At 40.4% G+C, this 20,832-nt stretch overlaps 1 protein-coding gene across 1 annotated transcript in view; it reads right to left on the reverse strand.

Moving 5' to 3' along the window:
• Positions 1–20,832, reverse strand: part of PLD5 (phospholipase D family member 5) — a 395,172-nt gene that overhangs the window by 26,578 nt on the left and 347,762 nt on the right. Inside the window, exons 6-7 of the mRNA XM_028111768.1 lie at positions 8,935–9,132; positions 1,261–1,397 (exon numbers count right to left, since the gene is read on the reverse strand). Of these exons, the coding sequence (XP_027967569.1) occupies positions 1,261–1,397; positions 8,935–9,132 (335 nt within the window). The remainder of the gene's footprint in view (positions 1–1,260; positions 1,398–8,934; positions 9,133–20,832) is intronic.

A 20,832-nucleotide genomic window follows, 5' to 3' on the forward strand; every position in this document is an offset into this window, starting at 1 on the left:
ATACTAACATAAGTCCATAAACTTGACCTTATTCTCCTTCTCAATAATGGAAAAATCAGGCAAAACCTATCTATTATGTTTAAAAATCTTCCCCAAGTAAGGTTGACATCTAAAATGAAATCTCAAACAAAATACACAATAAACGGAGGAAAATAAAAAGGAGAGATAGAAAACATGTAAAAGTATATGGGTAAAAACCTATGAATATTCAAGGGATGTACCATATTTTAAAGTAAAAGTATTTTAATAGTGTCTCCTGCAGCTTAAAATGCTTTTTGACTGTCATTATGGGAGACCACTTTCTGGGAGAAACATGCTTTTGCAATCCTACAGCCATTTGCATAAGGAAGCTGCACATTATGCATATGTGGGGTTGGCAACATGAAAAATATTCAAGCAAGAGAGAGCACGCTTAATCATTTAACCTCAGTAAATGGTTATTTTGAAATTGTAATTTTCCAAATTAAAAAGGTCTCAGGTTGTACTCCCAGAAAGTGCACTTTGAAAACTTTTCCTGGATTAAATGAGTTATTCAAAACACAAGCACCCAAATCTCTGCATTCCCAGCAAGAAAGCAAAAGCAGGAAACATTTGGGGCAGAGCCATGCATTTATGCGTGTAACTATTGAGGGGCATACATTCTGCCCCTACATTTATTTCAAGGTTTTTTTGCCCCAAACAGTGATGAATTATTGAAAAATCCCTTCATTTTTAAAATGCTTTCTTCCTCATACAGAGGAATGGATTGACTGAGAACATACACATTCTGAGTTTCCTTCTTCTTGAGGTTGAAAGCATATGAAAGTTTAGCATTTAATGAAGACTGGCATGAATACAACAAAATGACATCTTCCCCACGGAAAATCTTGCCAGGCCTGCTCAGCGTCAGTATGTACTTCAGGGACACCTGCAAACTAATAATTTTCAAGACATATTTTTTTTCTGAATAATTTTTATTATTTAATTTATTTTATTTTTCAAATAACTTTCCAGTTGACAACACCCCGATCTTCATTCTAAAGTCATTCCCGTGCCTATTAAGGGGAAGCACTGAGGAACTTTTGCAGGGTGAGACCCTAAGTCCTTCAAACGGACCCATGCATCATGGGTAAGGTGCAAATGCACACCGAGGAGTTCTGAATGGTGAGCGACCTGAGGTGAACTGAGAGCATCTCAGGGCCCAGGCTGGTTTCTCGTGGTCCCCCGTTTGTGTCTGGCCCTGGAGGCTGGGTTCTAAGACGCCTTTATGCACTCACTGACCTTTTGGTGCTTGTGCTGGAGATAGGCAGGTAGTCCGTGACAGCGATGTATACGTACTGTTTGGCATCATCTATCACACTGTAGATAGCATCGATATCGAAGCTTCTGTTTTTAGGGCAAAAGAGTTTGGGAGAATTCTGTGAAAACACAAAAACCAAACTTTCAGAGGATTAATTTTTGTCAGCTGGGGCTTTTTCTTTTTTGTTGCCTTTTTTTTTTTTAAGGTGTTTTAATGGATCTTGGCCTGCAAGTAAAGTTTTGCAAACCACCTTTCCAGTTCTTGATGAGATCAGACAAGTTATGTATGTGATCCTAGCATAGCTGAGGCCTGTTCAGATGAAGGTGTGGCAGGATGGGTCTCCAGGATGTCCCTTTACGTCTGCTTTGGGAGGGAATTCTTGCTTTCAATACCCACACCTCTGATTTTGGGAGGAGCACTGTAGCTCTAAACTTAGGGGACTCTGGCGAATGCCCTGTCATGCAGAGCTGCTAATTTTCTCAGGCATTGCTGTATAATATATATAATACACATACTGCAACCAATTTACTCAAAAAGTCATTTCATTAGAAAGGTGATACGGCCATGAAAATGTCATCTTCCCCTGAGGGGCACAACACGGTGGCAAGTGGAGGGGCACCCATAATCAGAGGGGTGCTTTATACCGAAAGTCTGAATACATGGTTTCTGGAACTGCCTGCCATGGCAGTATTGGGTCCCTCATCCAAAGCTCAGGAACTCCCTGCACTGTCCTGCTGGGCATCCCCATCCCGGCTTAGACAGAGGGAAGACTAAGCGGTTGTTCTGGATGCCCAACCGAGATGGTTGTGGAGCAGGGGGGCCGGAAAGGAGCCTGGTCAAGGCCACACACCCTCCAGGCATCCCTGCTCAGAAAGTCACCTCGGCAGCTGACTATCAGATTGAGTTTTTGATCAGTTAAATTGTTTTTCTTTTGGAATGATGAGCTTCCAAGTCTTTTAAAAAGACTAATACCAAAAAAACAAAACAAACAAACAAAAATCCCTCATGAAAAAACATAAAAGAACAGAAACAAACGAACAACAACAACAAAACCCACACAAAAGTAATAAAAAATAAAACAGATGAAACCCAGTGCTGTCCTACACCCTTTCCCCAGCACACACATCTCAGATACTCCACCTGTCCCCGGGACAGGTGCTCCTGCTTCTATAGCATCTCCTGGGTCTCCCTCTCCTTCCTGACTGCCGTTCCTCTCATCCAGACCCTAGTGCTCTTGCTGGTGTTTTTACACATCATTTCCTTGTCACCATGATGTAAACACACACACACACACACACACACACGTCAGCCAGCATTCCTGGTGTCTGGGAATTCAGCCTGAACTCATCGGGGGGGGGGATGTATGTATGGCCCTCTGTGCTCTGTATCTACAGCTTCTCTGCCTCCCTGCTGGACTGGCCACCATGCCCTCCATGCCCCAAAGGGAAGAAGTAATGGCCTTGCTCCCATCTGTCTGCCCTGTGCGTTTGCTCCTGCCGGCATTTCTGGCCCATGTTTCCCTATTCTTGCCCATCAGAGTCCTATGCTTTCTCTAAGTTCCAGCTCAAGGACGAGCCCCTCTGCGAAACCTCTTTATTTCCCCACGCAGAGGCTCCTTCTCCCTTCTCCCATAATATGATTTGTCTGTGATATTATTTAGCCTATTGAATGGATAATTACTTGCACTTGCTGGATTTTAGGGGTTGTATTCACTCATTTTTCTATTTCCATCAATACATTCAGTATTGAAATTACTTAATTTCAGCTCAGCCTGTTGGGTCTGCTTTAAATATTAGCTCCAGACGAGACCCTCAGCCAGCCCTGACACGTGGTCCAATGCCCACGTTTTTGTTTCAGGAGTTTCCTGGACTTCCTTGTGTGTTCCCAAAACTAGTTTGGTTTCAGGGAGGAACAAATTGAGGCATAGAGTCATCAGTCTCTTCACATTTGCTCTTATCCTGCAAGTCTGGACATTGTGCCTCTCGGTAATCCAGGCCAGGCTCCAGCATTTAGAGCCTATAGCGTCTCAGCTGTGACCCTTCTGCTTGCTGAGCCTCATACCCTAAAGGGGGCAGTTAATAACAGAACACACCTCTCACATTGTCTGGGCTCAGAGCCTCTCTTCTGTGCTTGCTCTCATTCGTTCAGCAAATACTACTAAGTGCCTGCCATGCTCCAGCTCTAGTCTAGCCACTTGGCACATGTCAGTGGCCCAAATAAGATGCTTGCTTCATGGCGCTTCATTCGAGCACCTGTTGCATGCTGTTGCCTTCAACTGTCTGGGCTCTTCGGTACTAGCTTGTGCACTGTTGGGTTGTGTATCTCCAGCACCTCGTTATCTCCATGCCACTCCTAGCACATGTTATAGATCAGTATCCGTGGACCAAGCATGAGAGTGCTTCTTAAATTAATCAGCGTCACAGGTCTGAGTGACTCCCCCAATCTCCACCCCCAGTGGACTTGGTTCACGATAGGTATTTCCATCCATGGGAATGGCTCTTTATTTGCACTTGCCAGGTCGCATTGTTTCCTATGGTCCCATCGCCGAACCCGACGCCTAGAGCATGGCAGGTGCTCCGTGTGTTTATTAGGGAAATGCAGGACTAGTTGTGTCAGTCCCCCAGCCCCGGGGGCATGATGGTGCTTGATGGTGTGTTTAGAGTCTGCTATCTTTGAAAATAGTATCTGGATATACTAATGGTTTCAAAACATCTCCTTAAGGTGTAAGTGAATGAACAACACCACAAAGAATGATCTACTGATCAGGTAGAGGAAATTAACTAGTTCCAATAGTTTAATTAGAGAGAAGGCTGTTCAGTTTCCTTCTTATTGGTCCTGAATTAATTTTCTGAGCCTTGCACTGTGCACTCCTTTATTATGGGAAAGAGCAGGAAAACAGATCCTTCTCTTTGTTTCGGCTCTGTGATAACCTTTCACCACTCAAGGGATCTCCTGCACCTGCTTCTAGGCAGTATGTTTCTCTCTTAGATCAATCAGTGCCTTATACATGCACAAATCTTGTTTTGTATATTCATTAAATACTTGCCTTAGGAGGCTTCTGATTTATTTCACAACAGTTCCCTGGTTTGTAAAAAGGCCATACTTCATCCCAAGAATATATAAGTTAAAATATATTAAACACAAAAAGCTGGCCCACGGAATGGGAGAAAATATTTGCAAATTGTATATCTGATAAAAGACTTATATGCGGAATGTATAGGAACACTTACAACTCAATAATAAAAATCCAAGTAAGCTCATTTGAAAAGTGGGCAAAGGATTGAATAGACATGTCGCAAAAAAAGATAAACAAATGGCCAATGAACACATTAAAATATACAAATAAAAACCACAGTAACATACCATTTCACACCCACACACCCGTCAGGAGGGGTGAAATAAAATAGAAAATAACAAGCATTTTGGCAAAGATATGGAGAAACTGGAGCTGTCATTTATTGCTGGTGGAACTGTAAAATGAGACAGCCAGTTTGGGGAACAGTTTGTCAGTCTCTCAAAATGTTCAGCACAGGGTTATCATATCACCCAACAGTGCCTGCCGCTCCTGAGTATACACCCCAAAGCACTGGAAACAGGTGTTCAAATAAAACCTTGTATGTGAAGGTTCAAAGCAGCATTCTTCACAGGAGCCAGAAGATAGAAACACCCAAATGTTCATCAACTGATGGACGAATAAACCAAATGTGATGTATCCATACAATGGAATATCATTTGACTATAAAAAAGGAATGACGTACTGATCCATGCTGTAACATTAACGGACTCTGAGAACATTATACTAAGTGAAAGGAGTCAATTACAAAAGATGACATACTGTTGGGGCGCCTGGGTGGCTCAGTCGGTTAAGCATCTGACTCTTGATTTTGGCTCAGGTCATGATCTCAGGGTCATGAGATCGAGCCCCACGTCAGGCTCCTTGCTCAGTGGGGAGTCTGTTTGAGATTCTCTCTCTCCCTCTGCTCCCTCCTGTGCTCACTCTCTCTCTCAAACAAATAAATAAATCTTAAAAAAAAGACTACATACTGTCTTATTCCATTTATATGAAATGCTAGAGAAAAGAGAACCCTAAGAGACAGACAGGAGATGAGGGGTTGCCAGGGGCTGGGGGAAGGGGAATATGGAGAGTGGCCCCTAATGGGTGTGGTGTTTTCTTTGTGGTGATGACAATATTCTAAATTAGATGGTGGGGATAATTGCACAGCTCTGACTACACTAAAACCCACTGAATCATATACTTTGGAAGGATGAATTTCATGGAATGTAAAGTCTTTCTCAATAAAGCTATTAAAATGTAATTAACAATGCGTAGGGGACTGTAACAGCACCACAATCTACTTAATATCTGCACTCACTCACTAAATGCATCTTAATACACATGACTGGATGGGTGAAGGACACAGTAATGAGAAATGAGATCTGCCTAGCAGCCAGATCAGTAAGAACAGACCTTGAGGGGCACCTGGGTAGCTCCGTCGGTTAAGCACCTGACTTTGGCTCAGGTCATGATCCCAGGGTCCTGGGATAGAGTCCCAAGTAGGGCTCCCTGCTCAGTGGGGAGCCTGCTTCTCCCTCTGCCCCCTGCTCATGCTCTCTCTTGCTAGCTCTCTCAAATAAATAAATAAAATCTTCAAAAAAAAAAAAAAAAAAAGAACAGACCTTGAACCAACTAGTACTGATCTTGGAAAGCAAATTTATAATCTCCAGGGCTCTAAAAAGAAATCTACAAGATAAGACAAAAACTCAGCGAACTATGGTTCCTGTTTCTGATTTCATGGGAAAGGTAAGAAAATCGAAACTATGTGGCCCCAAGTAATTAGAGATCACAGAGTTAAATCTCACCAAGCATCTCTTTGCATTCCATGAGAAAACTAGAAATAATCCATGTTTATATCATAACTTAAAATTTATATTTAACCATGCTAAGTTATTAATCATCCAAAATCTAATTTGGGGAATGGTAATTCTTAAGGTATTCAATAATATTTTTGCGTGCATGTGTTAATTTAACTTGGGACTGTGAGATTATAAAAATATACTATTTTAAGATATTTTAATACAAAAAATACTTTGAATTTAAATAAATTTGTCTTGACATTTGTTTGGCATGTATTACTCAGAAAATTATATGCATCCTAGAACTTCTTATTAAAATCACTACTAATAAAACCAATCCCACATTTATTGCTGCTTTTAGGGAGCTGTGAGTAACATGCTGGGAATACCAATGATGAAGATGGTCCAGTATATGGCCTTTGGAGCCTTTTAAATAGTGGGAGAGATGATCAATAAACAAAGAGGTCTGAGAATGTGATAAATGCTACAACAGGGATGAGATCAAGGAGCTCTGGGCAAATGATAACCAATTCCAACGGCAGGGGGTCTGACTTTATTTTATACCTGCAAGATTTTATACCTCTGCAAAAATGGTGTTCAATTAATATCCGTTAAATTGAAATTCAAAGGTAGGCTTGATATTAATAGGAAGTAGAAAATAAAATAATAGGTTAAAATAGTATAATAAATAATTTAGAAAGCAGAGGCATTGTATAGTTTAAAAGACTATACCTGGAGGCATGTTCCAAACTCTACTTATTTTGTGGCAAATCGTTTAATAAAAAGAAATTTGTAAATCTGCTCTAGAATACAACAAAGGCCTATGTTTTAGTAGATTTTATTAAAGGACTGGCCTTCTCTCTGGGGTAGGTATGTTAATTTTGGGATCAACAAAAGGGACTCCCCCAGCTTTTTAAGAGTCAGAATGTAAATGTACACAAAACCCACGTTCATCTATCTCTACGTTTCAAACCATAAATTCAAAATTCGGCAATTGTCTGAAATCTGCTGATAATTCATCTATTCCTTGCTGCTTTCAATCTGTTTTACTGGAGCTGGTTGAGTAAGTGTCCTTGGGTTGTCATGTCATCCTGTTACCTTCTGGATTAAGGGTTCCTTGGCAAATTTCTTTCTTTTTTAAATTAATTTATTTTTTAAATTTTATTATGTTATGTTAGTCACCATACAATACATCATTTGTTTTTGATGTAGTGTTCCATGATCCATTGTTTTCGTATAACACCCAGTGCTCCATGCAGTACATGCCCTCCTTAATACCCATCACCAGGCTAATCCATCCCCCTACTCTCCTCCCCTCTAGAACCCTGTTTGGCAAATTTCTTATGGCTACTCACTACAAATTCAGAATAATAGCTGGCCTTCTTGTCTTATAGGGTTGTCTTGAGAGGAAATGAAATTGAATACATGAAATAATTTTGCTCGTAAAATGCCCTATACAATATGCCACTTGCTGCTGCATTGTGGACCTCCTGAATATTAAAGAAAAAAAAGATTTTTTTTTTAGCTTGGTTTGAAGAAAATCTTTCAGGCTGTGTTCTGCTATTCACATTTATATGAATTTGTTAAGACAAACACCTTAAGACAAAAAACATCCTCTTTTGTCTCAATTGCTACATGTTTAAATTTTCAGATTGTGCTTTCATTTTAATTGGCAAAAAGGAGAGAACTTCCTTTTCAGTGAGAAGCTCTTCGGCAATATAAAAGTTGCCGGAGACGAACCATGAGAGACTATGGACTCTGAGAAACAAACTGAGGGTTCTAGAGTTTTGGGGATTGGGGGGTTGGGTTAGCCTGGTGATGGGTATTAAAGAAGGCATATTCTGCACGGTGCACTGGGTGTTAAACGCAAACAATGAATCATGGAACACTGCATCAAAAACTAATGATGTAATGTATGGTGATTAACATAACATAATAAAATATAAAAGTTGCTGGTATAAAAGCACTGTTGTCAGTGGAGGATCGGCATGTTGAATTGGGAGCACGGTTTTAAGAAGTTTATCTGAGCACCAGGATCAATTTAGAATTCTAAGGTCTCACCCCAATCCTGTGGCTCAGATCCTGCATAAGGGTGGGGGGCTCTAAATCTGCATTTTAAACAGGCTCCCCAGCCAGTTCTTAATTAAAGTGTGGGGACCAGGGCCATAGGCACAGATATTCACATTACCCATTCCCAGTGACACTGTGGGACAGCTGTGGTGTGGCAGGGGGGTGGATGCGGGGTGACGGGCGATGGTTTTCAGTGTAGACAGGGGCTTGAGGTTGTGCCCTGCCCTCAGCCTCAGTGAGGTACAAACGGCTTTCCTTTTATCTGTTTTTGCACACTGGGGTTCCCTCAGATTTGTTTCATCAAAGGAGGATTCCATTGCTAAAAAACAAGCCTGAGAATCACTGAGGTAGGGCACTGAAAATAGGATCCAGTGTCAGGAGACCTGGGAGCTGGTGCTTCTCTTGTCACCTGCCATCTGAGGGTCTTTGTGCTGGAAGATAAGCCTCAATACCTCCGTGTGTGACAGGCTCACAAAGCTGGGTCTACCTTAACAGAGGACCATGGCGATCAAAACAGGCAATGCAAAGTATCAGGGGTTGGAATGAGTATTAACGTTCATTACTGTTCTCATCACTGGGGACAGCATATGGTTAGGCCTAAGAGTGGGCGTATCTTACCTCTTCAAGAGATGGGACAGAACTGATCTTTAGAATTCAGGTTTGCCCAGCACCAGATCACACTCAAACATTCCAACTTGGGAGGAAGGAGGAGCAAGAAGGCAAGGACTCACCGACACAAAGGCTTGAGATTTGGTTTCGTTCAACTGAAGCTGCAGTTTCTTCTCATTGTCGTAGACGCCATAGAGCCTCTTGGACCAGGTCTGAGGCACTCTGTTCTTGAATTTTAATGAGCTGTACAGAGCGAATATCCTCTGTAAGTCCAGGACCAGGCAGCTGCAGTTGTAGAAGATGACACCGAGCTCTTTCATCTGTGGAATTAAAATAGAAAGCATTGATGGGTGTACAACTGATGGTGCTATTTTCAGAGGAAAAAGATGCACAAGAATGCAGTCGTGGTGACTTCTTCTCTTGCAGCTGTTATTCAGAAGTGTATAGATCTAGTCACAGCATGGGATATAGAAGTGATGCAGTAGAAAGTGCTTCAATATTTAAGGAGAACTTCGGCTTGCAATTTTGCATTTGGGATCTTTTCCATATTCACCTCCATTTTTCTTTTTTTAGATTTTATTTATTTCAGAGAGAGAGAGAGAGAGCAAGCGCAAGCATGAGCAGGGAGAAGGGCAGAGGGAGAAGCAAACTCCCCACTGAGCCTGGAGCCCTATGGGGGTTTCAATCCCAGGACCCTGGGATCATGACTTGAGCTGAAGGCAGATGTTTAACAGACTGAGCCACCCAGACTCCTCCACCTCCATTTTTCATATCAGCTCTCCAGATTCATTTTCTTAAAATGTTTTTTCATATGAATCCTTAAATCATGCAGCAATATAAAGGAAGGGCAGCTTCGGGGAATGGTTTAGATCACGGGTTCTGAAGCCAAACTGCCTGGAATCGTGCTCAGTTCTACGGCTTGGGTCTAACTCAGAAGCCTGTATGCCTAACCACTATGTTAATACCCCACTAAGCACATGACTAGAATACAATCCATGGTACCTATTGCTATTAATTCTGTGATGCCTTCTCTCGCCAACCCGTTTCCTGCTTTGTCTAGTACTATACCTGGTGCCTATTTCTGATGTGGCATATATCATAATTTAAAAAAATGTGTCTGTCTGTTTCCCTTAAGTGACTCCATAGTCTCTGAAGACACTATATCAGGTTCTTTTTTTCCAGTGCTGGATTATGGTACTTGCTTAGAAAATGTTTATTGAATGAATTATCTGGCCTTTGAAATGAGTAAATGGTCGTCAGAGACAAAAACGAGTTCCCTTCTGAATTCAGGAGCCCTAGCTCTAGGTCAGCCTCATGCCCTCTGAACCTGAGTACATGAATTTAACATGAATCTCTTCTGGTGCCAAGCGAGCAGAAAACCTAGAGATGGCCACGCCCAGAGACCCAGTCGCAAGATTTTCACAAGCATGGTGCTCCATGATCAGTATCAGTGGCAGGCCTTACATTGGTCAGTGGCTAATTGTCCTCTAGATGTGCTTCCTGCACCTACCGGCACTGGGGCGCAGAGACCAAGATGAGCTTATCTTTTGAATGTGGACTGCCTTAAAAGAGTCCACACTATACAAGCCCCAATGGAGTAAGAGATAGAATACCACTGAAAGTAGAAATCCAGAGAACCATTTGATTTTTGTCACCAAAAAGCAAACACATCGACCATTATTCACTTTAACTATGCTTGGATCTTGTTGGTGTCCTTTAGTTTTTCCACATCAGACCTTTAGTGTTTTTAGGTTATTTGCTCACACATGGCAAACATGTATGTTTGGAGACCTCCAATCAAAGGTTGAATAAGAATGTCATGCTTCCCTGTCCACATGTTTACTTAGGAATAGATGTCCCCTAGTTTTCAGGTGGAGGTTATGTCCTCTTTGCTGCAGTTGGGGGTAGATCAAAGCTAACAATAGTTATTGGGGAACAAAGCCATTTTCCTCCCACCCCGTCATTCTCCACTGCCTCTCTCCTAATATGTAGAATGATATTAAATGCAGTCACAACACTATTGCAAGCTTCTCATAATTGTGAAGAAAGAAAGCCACTCTTTAATATCATATGACATGACTAATCTGGGTAAGCATTAATGTGAAATTTGACATCTAGAAGGGTGCCAGGATGGTAATGCTGATAGCCTTTTTCTGCCAATGAATGAGAGAGAAGCCTCTCGATATGACTTAATCAGGACACAGCAGGTCATCTTCTAGAACGAGCTCTGAAGACAGACTAACTCCACCATGAGCTTTGCACTGAACCTCATCTGTAAATGGGTATACATCAGGGGATTGCTATGAAGAATAGATGGAACAAAATGCATGTACAACATTTATCTAAATGCCTGGCTCAAATAGTGTTAGCTTCAGCTATACCAAGACCCAGATCTCTTCTGCTCCTCCTGAGAAAGATACTTCTGCTATACTCTTGCTTGAAAGGGTCACAAATGTGTTTGAATCAAAGAAGAGAGGTGGCAAAATTCTTTATATGTGAACAATTTTACTTTAACCACCAACAGATTCCAGACACTTTAGTCACAAATGTGAGGACACCGCCATTTGTGGTGGGTAGTTGTTGCCAGAATGGTCACAACAGAATGGCTATTTCAAATGTATGAAATACAACAATTTCACTTGCTTCTCAAGGTCAGCCCTTGCTGGTCTTGAACTTAAGCCTTCATCAGATGATGTTGGGGGTGGCAGAAGCAGAGCATAGTAGCTGGAAAGAATGGGTGATAATGAAATAAGGAGGTGCCACTGGATATAGCTAAAGCAGGATACCACAGGGAAAAGGAGTCCATTAAGGTGAGACCATGGGGTAACGTAAATGGCTGGTGAAGCCTCTCTACAGGGGCAGGAGAATGACTACAGGTTTGGGCCAAGGCAGTGACAAATTAGAGTGGTTGTACCAGCTTTATGTGGACTTCTCCACTGAAGTCTCAAATCTGGACATGCAGGATGTTTGTAAAGTGTCCATCCTGTACATGAAGGAAGGCCTGGTGGAGGGAACAGTGACCTTCCTTGGACCTCCTCTACATTACCTGAGTCTGTGGAACTCAGTGCCCAGACCTTTGAAGCCAATGGCCCCTAGTAGTCAACCCATGGGGGAGGCAGCTTGAGAGTAAAAATTAAAGGCTCTGGTCAATGGGTTTCCAGGGAATTTTATCATTTTCAATAAATTTTTTTAAAAAGGACTTATCTAATGTTTAAATTACCAACTAGATCTCGACAAAGTGGATATACAGGAAACATACTTCCACATAATAAAGGCCATCTATGAAAAACCCATAGCTAATATCAAACTCAATGGTGAAAAACTGAGAGCTTTTCCCCTAAGGTCAGGAACAAGACAAGGATATCCACTCTTGCCACTTTTATCCAACATAGCACTAGAAGTCCTAGCTATGGTACTTAGATAAGAAAAATAAATAAAAGGCATCTATATTGGTAAACAAGAGTTAAACTTCATTATTTGAAGATGACATGATACTATACATAGAAAACCCTAGACTCCACCCAAAACTAATAGAACTAATAAATGAATTCAGTAAAGTTGAAGAATGCAAAATTAATACCCAGCATTTCTACACACTAATAAGACTAATAAGAAAGTAGCAGAAAAAGAAATTAAGAAAACAACACCATTTACAAGTGCACCAAAAAGAATAAAATACCTAGGGATAAACTTAACCTAGGAGGTGAAAGATCTGTACTCTGAAAACTATAAAACACTGATGAAAGAAATTGAAGATGACACAAATAAATGGAAAGACATTCCATGCTCATAGACTGGACGAATTAATATTGCTAAAATGTTCATACTACCCAAAGCAATCTACAGATTCAATACAATCCCTATGAAAATGCAAACATCATTTTTCACAGAACAGGAACAAATAATACCAAAATTTGCATGGAACACAAAAGATCCTGAATAACCAAAGCAATCTTGAAATAGAAGAACAAAGCTGGAGGTATCACAATCCAGACTTCAAGATATACTACAAAGCTGTGGTAATCAAAAACAGTATGGTACTGGCACAAAAACAGACACATAGATCAATGGAACAGAATAGAGCACCCAGAAATAAATCCATACTTCTGTGGTCAATTAACTCATGATAGAGGAGGCAAGAATATACAATGGGGAAAAGACAGTCTCTTCCCACTAAATGGTGCTGGGAAAGCTGGGCAGCTATATGCAAAAGAATGAAACTGGACCATTTTCTTTCACCATACACACAAAAAAACTCAAAATGTATGAAAAACCTAAATGTGAGACCTGAAACCACAAGACTCCTAGAGGAGAACACAGGCAGTAATCTCTCTGGCATTGGTTATAGAAACATGTCTCTGTCTCTTAAGGCAACAGAAACAAATGCAAAAAATAAACTATTGGGACCTCATCAAGATAAAAAGCATTTGCACAGTCAAAGAAACTGTCTACAAAACAAAAAGATAACCTACTGAATGGGAGAAGATACTTGCAAATGATATATCCTATGAGGGTTTGGTATCCAAAACATATAAAGAACTTATACAACTCAACACCAAAACCCCCAAACAATCCAATTAAAAAATGGACAGAGGACCTGTATAGACATTTTTCCAAAGAAGATATACAGATGGCCAACAGACACATGAAGAGATGCTCAACATCACTATTCATCAGGAAAATGCAAACCAAAAGCACAAGATGGTATCACCTTACACCTGTCAGAATGGCTAAAATTAAAAAAAAAGATAAGAAATGACAAATGTTGGTGAGGATGAGGGGCAAAAGGAACCCTCATGCACTATCGGTGGGAATGTAAATTGGTGCTGCTACTGTGGAAAACAATATAGAGGTTCCTACAAAACTTAAGAATACAACTACCATATGACCCAATAATTCCACTATTTGGTACTTACCCAAAGATAATTAAAACATTAATTTGAAAAGGTATATGCTGTTTGTTGCAGCATTATTTACAATAGCTCAGATATGCAAGCAACCTGTGTCCGATAGATGAATGGATAAGGAAGATGTGATTATGTGTGTGTGTGTGTGTGTGTGTGTGTGTAATGGAATAGTACACAGCCATAAAAAGGGATGAGATTGTGTCATTTGAGACCTGGAGGGTATTATGCTAAGTGAAATAAGTAAAATACTTTTCTAATATGTAGCAGAGCTCACGTATGACCCAGTTTGTTTGAACTCCTTAATCTGTTTCTTTCCATTGCATCTCCTGCCTTAGGCTGTCTGTACCCCTATGTCCTTAGGTGGGGGATGTCCCTAGCACTTTCTTCCATTCAAAAAGAATACTTTATTTAAAGAGGGCTTCACTTGCTCTGTTAACCTCAGGATACTTCTATCAAATGGGTGTCTGGAGCTAGAGGCTGAAGATCACCAACTAGAGGTGTTTCTAAATGTAAATGTAAATACCTGAACACAATCTGATGCTGGACTGAGGCATGAAAGGTGGAGGGCAAGAGGCTGTAACTGAAACTGAGTGTCATACCAGGCTTGGATTCTTGCTGAAGTCAATGGACAATGTTGTTTTCAAGACATAATCCAATTTTCCACAGAATATGACAGGAAAATTGGCTGGATTCCCCTGGGAAATCCAGGAAGCTAAAAACAGATGTTTCATGAAAGCCAAATGAAAGCAAATCTTTGTCAAATGTTTGGGCTTAGGGACCAGATACAGCATGAACATTATGGTTCTTTAACTCATGAGCTGTAGGACTTTGGACTAGCTCATCAACTTCTTTATGCCCCCGAGAAAGACAAAAGCAGCTCTTGACATCTGGAAGCTGGCACATGACTTCCAGCTTGGCCTTCATGTTTTCAGGAGTGGCCTGGCACTCACAGCTGTGCCTTGGTGTTCTCCTGTTAAACACAAGCCATTTCTAGTGCACTAACATCAGAACAAAAACAGGACCACTCCGTGATCATGTCTAGACACAGACAAAAACATGAGCACCGCCCAAACCATAAAAATGACCAAAGATGCCCCCATATGAATGACTGTTGCTTCTTTACCAGCTACAGTTTTAGCCTCACTGGATTCCCTCTCTCATATAGGTAAGTTTTATGAAGATACCCAATCATAAAATTACCCCTACTTCCTGACAGCATTCACTCCTGAGCAAAACCCTGCTTCCTAAAATCTTCCCCCAAATCACCTAAGCCCTAATCCCGTAAGTCTCAAGACCTGCTTATTGAGACACCCCATGTTTTGCCACAGTGTGTGCTCTCCCTTTTAACAAGCAACTTGTTCAACTTCAGTTGGCTGGTCTTTGGCTGGAGGGCAATGCCACCACCTTATTCCCATGACGACCTCATAGGATTGTTAAGGACAGACAGTTTGGTGTAGCAGAGCACAGGGACCAGTACTCAGTATGTGCTGACTGTTGTTTTTCTATTCTAAGTCATACTATGGAGGGATGTGTTAGGTATTCAATATTGCTCCAGTTAAAACAGCAAGCTGCCCAGGTAGCAGAGCAAGAGGTATTTAGCGGCCAGGAATGAATGAAGTCACTGATGGCTCTTACGAAAAGGCATAAAGAAGGATTGCACTTTGGGAAGGAGCTTCGCCCATTAGAACCTAAGGCCAACTAAAGCTCCTGAGACATCTTCAGTGTTGCTCTGTCTTCTGGTCTCTGCATGTATTATATACCATGTTTTGGAAGGTATACTATTACACATTTTAATTGGAATCTGGCGAACTAATTCTTTAAAGAATTAGTTCACCAAAACCTAATTAAAGAATTAGGTTTTAAAACCTAATTGGAAAAATTGGTTTCACATTTAAGTGTTCAATCCATTTTTTACTTTATTTTTGTGTATGGTGAAAGAAAGTGGTCCAGTTTCATTCTTTTGCATGTAGCTGTCCAGTTTTTCCAGCATCATTTATTGAAGAGACTGTCTTTTCTCCATTGTATATTCTTGCTTCCTTTGTCATAGACTAATTGCCCATATAATCACAGGTTACTTTCTGGGCTCTCTATTCCATGTGTCTATTTTTGTGCCAGTACCATATTGTTTTGATTACTGTAGCTTTGTAGTATATCTTAAAATTTGGGATTGTGATACCTCCAGATTTGCTCTTCTTTTCAAGATTGCTTTTTCTATTCAGGGTCTTATGGTTCCATACAAATTTTAGTATTATTTGTTCTTGTCCTGTGAAAAATGCTGTTTGTATTTTGATAGGGATTGCATTAAATCTGCAGATTGCTTTGGGTAGTATGGACATTTTAACAATATTGGTTCTTCCAATCCATGATCATGAAATACCTTCCCATTTATTTGTGTCCTCTTCAATTTCTTTCATGACCTAAATGTGGGACCTGAAACCATAAAGCTCCTAGAAGAAAACATAGGCAGTAATTTCTTCGACATCAGATGTAGAAATATTTTTCTGTGTCCTTAAGGCAAGGGAAACAAAAGCAAAAATAAACTATTTGGACTTCTTTAAAATAAAAACCTTTTGCACAACAAAGGAAACCATAAAAAAAATACAAAAAGATAATCTACTGAATGAGAGAAGATACTTGCAAATGATATATCCAGTATGGAGTCAATATCCAAGATCCATAATGAACTTAGAAAACTCAACCCCAAAGAAACAAGTAATCCAATTAAAAATGGGCAGAGGATCTGAACAGATGTTTTTCCAAAGAAGACATACAAATGAGAAACAGACACATGGAATGATACTCAGTATCACTAGTCATCAGGGAAATGCAAATCAAAAGCACAAAATAACACCTTATACTTGTCAGAATGCCTAAAATCAAAACCACAAGAAATAATAAGTATTGACAAGGATGTGGAGAAAAAGGAACATTTGTGCACTGTTGGTGGAAACGTAAATTGGTGCAGCTGCTGTGGACAACAGTATGGAATTTCCTCCAAAAGTTAAAAATAGAAATACCATATGATCCTGTAATTCCATTACTGGGCACAAAGAAAATGAAAACACAAATTCAAAAAGATATGTGCACCCCTATGTTTACTGCAGCATTAACTATAATACCAAGATACAGAAGCAACCCAAGTGTCCACTGATAGATAAATAGATAAAGAAGATGTGGTATATATATAAAATGGAATATTACTCATCCATAAAAAAGAATGAGATCTGACTATTTGCAACAACATGGATGGACCTAGTTTAATGCCAAGTGAATTAAGTCAGATAGAGAAAGACAAATACCATGTGATTTAATTCATATGTGGAATTTAAGAAACAAAACAAATGAACAAAGAAAAAAAAAGAGACAAACAAAAAACCAGACTCTTAAATACAGAGAACAAACTGGTGGTTCTCAGAAGGGAGGTGGATAGGGGGATGGGTGAAAAAGATAAGGGAGATTAAGAGGTACAAACTCCCAGTTACAAAAGAAATAAGTAACAGAGATGAAAAGTACAGCATAGGAAATATGGTCAATAAGACTGTAAAAACGGTGTTTGGTGATAGATGCTAACTACACTTACCACGATGAGCATGGAGTAACATATATATTGTTGAATCTTTATATTGTACAACTGAAACTAATATAACACTGTGTGTTAATTATACTTAAAACTGTAAGTATAAAAATAAAAATTCTTATTTAATGGCATCTTAATTATGAGTGATGTTTGTCCCTTTAGGTATGATTAGATGAATTAAAGCATGTTTACGAATACTCTCAGCATTTAATATACCCAGGACTCTTCTTATGTACCATTCATCATCAGAAGGACACAAGTGGGCACTGTCTCTCTGTGCACTCTATCTATATGTTCTCCAGCTACTAGTATTGCTAATGACTCTATTCTAAACAAAGATGTAGTGTTCCTTTTCCTCTGTTGTGTAAGCTGTTTTATTGTGAGCTTTTCTCTGCAACTCCTGACATCAATCTGCTCTGTGACTACATTACAGCTTCAGAATCTGAAGGCGATGGAAGAAGCCAAGCCTGGCCCTCTAGAGATATAAAAGGAATTACACTTCCTCTGAGTATCGTCCTCTCAACCTTATGATGACTCAAACCCATTTCTAATTATATATATTTGGTTCAGGCTGGTGTCGACTGAAGACTGAATAAAAGACACTGGCTTTCATTTTGCAGATTTTTCAGCTAAAGCAAAAATCCAGGACAGGTGTGTGAACAAATCTTAAAATGATGGCCATGGAAAAAATAACACAGATTTGGGTTTCTGAAGTTTCCACATCTAGATCATGAAAGGAATAAAAAGCTAAAATGACTGATTCATTGATTGATTGGCTGAGGTTCTCTTCATGTTGTCATACTAGTAAGACAAACTTTACCTACCAGGCATCAGTTCTTTCTCTGCGTGCTGGTGGGCTGCTCAGCTCAGCATAACCACACTGGCCACACACCGGTCACATGCCTGCCACATGCCCTGATGGGGCCACCCCGACTTTTTAGTTCAATCACATGGTTGATAGTTAATCGAATGGTCCAACTGCTTGAATGAAATAATCTTGAAAAAGCTGGAGATTTATCAGCTAATGATTCTTTGGAAGAGAATTATTCTCAACAAAAGACAAATTGTTTTTTCCACAAAATGGCCACCGTGTTAGTGACCAGCCCATGAGGCTAAGGAGGCTTGGGGCCTCAAGCAACATGGAGTAAGTGTAGCGACTTCACTTAAAGCTCAAGTTCTATCAGTGGTTCCATCTGTCCCTTGTACTAGGATGTTAACCTGACAATTTTTGGAGTGTGGGGTTATGCTACCATCCTACCACTCAGGGAGAAATAAGAGCAACAGTACTAATTCTCCCAGAGCTTACTGTGTCCCATGCACTGTTCTAGATGCTCTACAAGCCTGTGTTTGTTTAAACCTCACAACAACTCATCTTACAGGGAAGGATACAGCAAAGGAGAGAAGGACTTGCCCAAACGCAGCTGTTGAGCTGGGAAGCTGAGTATCATAGATACTCAGAGGCTAGTTTAATATTTCATCTTTGGGAAGAATTATTCACAACACAGAGTACCCATAAGACTCCAGCCTGGGTCTTCATGTGTGTCTTCTGTTTGTTTGTTTGTTTTGTTTTGCCCTGAAAGTTCTGTATATATTAGTAGTCTTAGTTTCTAAACAAAATAAGGAATAGGGGAAATGTGCAATTACACCAGAAAAACATTTTTCTTTATTTTCTCAAAATCAGTGGAAGGCAGTTATGAAAGGAAATGCGGTGAGTAAAAAACCAACCCCTTTCTGCTTAGGGCCTGAGTGGCGGCAGAGGGAGATGGGCTGGGGTTGCTTCTGCTGCAGAAGCCAGAGCAGCCTCTGATGGATGCTTCTGTCAGCAGAACGGGAAGGGAGAGGCATTAGCATCGTTCCTCACTGTAATTCAGAATAATTAATAAAAGTTAGCTTAGCCACAGCTCAATTTATCATTTACAGATGTCCAGTTTGCTGTTTTCATGATTTCATAGGAATGTGAACAAGCATTTCTTTAATTCTCCTGATGAAGACAAAGGAAGCTGCCCTGTGAGCAGCTATATGCATCCTGTTGGCTTCTGGTTTATCTGAGTTACTGAGGGAAATTTAATTAGTAGGAGCTCTAACTTGATTTTGTTTCTGCCCTCAAGGTGAAATTTTTGTTCCCAGGGATAGAAAATAAAAATTTAATCTTAGCATCTCAAAGGCAGCCTCCCACTCAGACGTGTGCTCTCTGGCCTCTCCTTTCTGGCAGCTGGGGGTCTACACCACTTCACTTCTTGATGTCTTATTTTCTTTGTTACCAAGCGGGAATAATAATGATGGCCACAAAGAACAAGACTAATTGAAGAGACAGCAGAGTGTAAGAACCTTAGAGAGCACCTGGTTCAACCTTATTTCAAAAGTGAGGAAACTGAGGCCCCCAAAGGGGACCGACTCGCAAGATTACAAAATAATGAATGCCCTGTGATTTCTGGTCCTGGACTCCTTTGCCCAATAAGGCTGTGAATTTACCACACAGGGTCTGTCTGCTGGATGAAGAGGGCTGGTGCTTGCTGGCTCCCTCCCTCCTTTTCACACAAACCAATGCTTCATTTTTTTATTTTTAATAAGTATCTCACAACTCTCCAAAGTACCACTTATTCACCTGGCATCTTTGACTGCTGGCTATAAGGAATTCACACATCAGTTGCTTGGCTTTATCTTGTCAAAGGGAAATAAATAGATAAAACCTTCGGTGACCAGAGAATGTTAACGGAAGGAGTCCTGAAAGAGTAGGGCCGAGAGGGGAACGGGATGAAACGCATCGGGATCATAGCTCAGTTATTTTTGAGTCCTTGAATTTCACCCTGCATCTTCTAGAGAGTTGAAAATGATTTCAGAGAGTTGCCATAGCACCGGCCATGCTTACTTTCTGTCTTCTCTTGTTAATAATGAGCATTAAGGAAGCTGAGATCATCAGTTTCAACTCACTACATTGGATCCCCTTTCCAACCCCCTCCAAGGCTCGATTCTTGACAAAATGTTGGGCCAGACCTGGGTGACTATGTCTGCCTTCCAGGTTTGCAAAATAAACACCCACCCCACTTAGGTACCAGGATATTAACAGTAATGTGAATATTACCCACTTAGCTTCTTTGTATTCATGCAAAGATGAAATAACTAAGGAAACCAGAAAGGTAGAGAAAAAGTTTTCTGAAAGAAAATACAAAATTATAAATTCATGCTACTCTTCTTTGAAGCCAAGTCATCTGATAGTGGGACACAGAGGCAAGTGGATAGAATTTAGGGGGGTTCATTTGTAGATTCTAATTCATAAAACTAATTTAGTCTTTAGAGTCTTCTTTGAGACTCTGAAGTACAGAAAGGCTCTGAAAATTTTCAGAAAAAATGGATCTTCCTTTTGTCCCAGAGAAAAGTTTTGACCTCAGTCCATTCCACTCCTCTTGATTCATTCCTTTGTAATTCAGAGCATGGGCTCGCTACCCTTCTCCTCAGTGATGCTGTCATGAGCAGTACTGAGTTCCCTTCACTCACGTCACCCTACCGGAGACAATAAGGGCCGGAGATACCTAGCC

Source organism: Eumetopias jubatus, unplaced genomic scaffold (genome assembly GCF_037043125.1).
Source record: "Eumetopias jubatus isolate StellerSeaLion01/CBP00866 unplaced genomic scaffold, mEumJub1_p1.0 scaffold_12, whole genome shotgun sequence".
Classification (NCBI taxonomy): domain Eukaryota; kingdom Metazoa; phylum Chordata; class Mammalia; order Carnivora; family Otariidae; genus Eumetopias; species Eumetopias jubatus.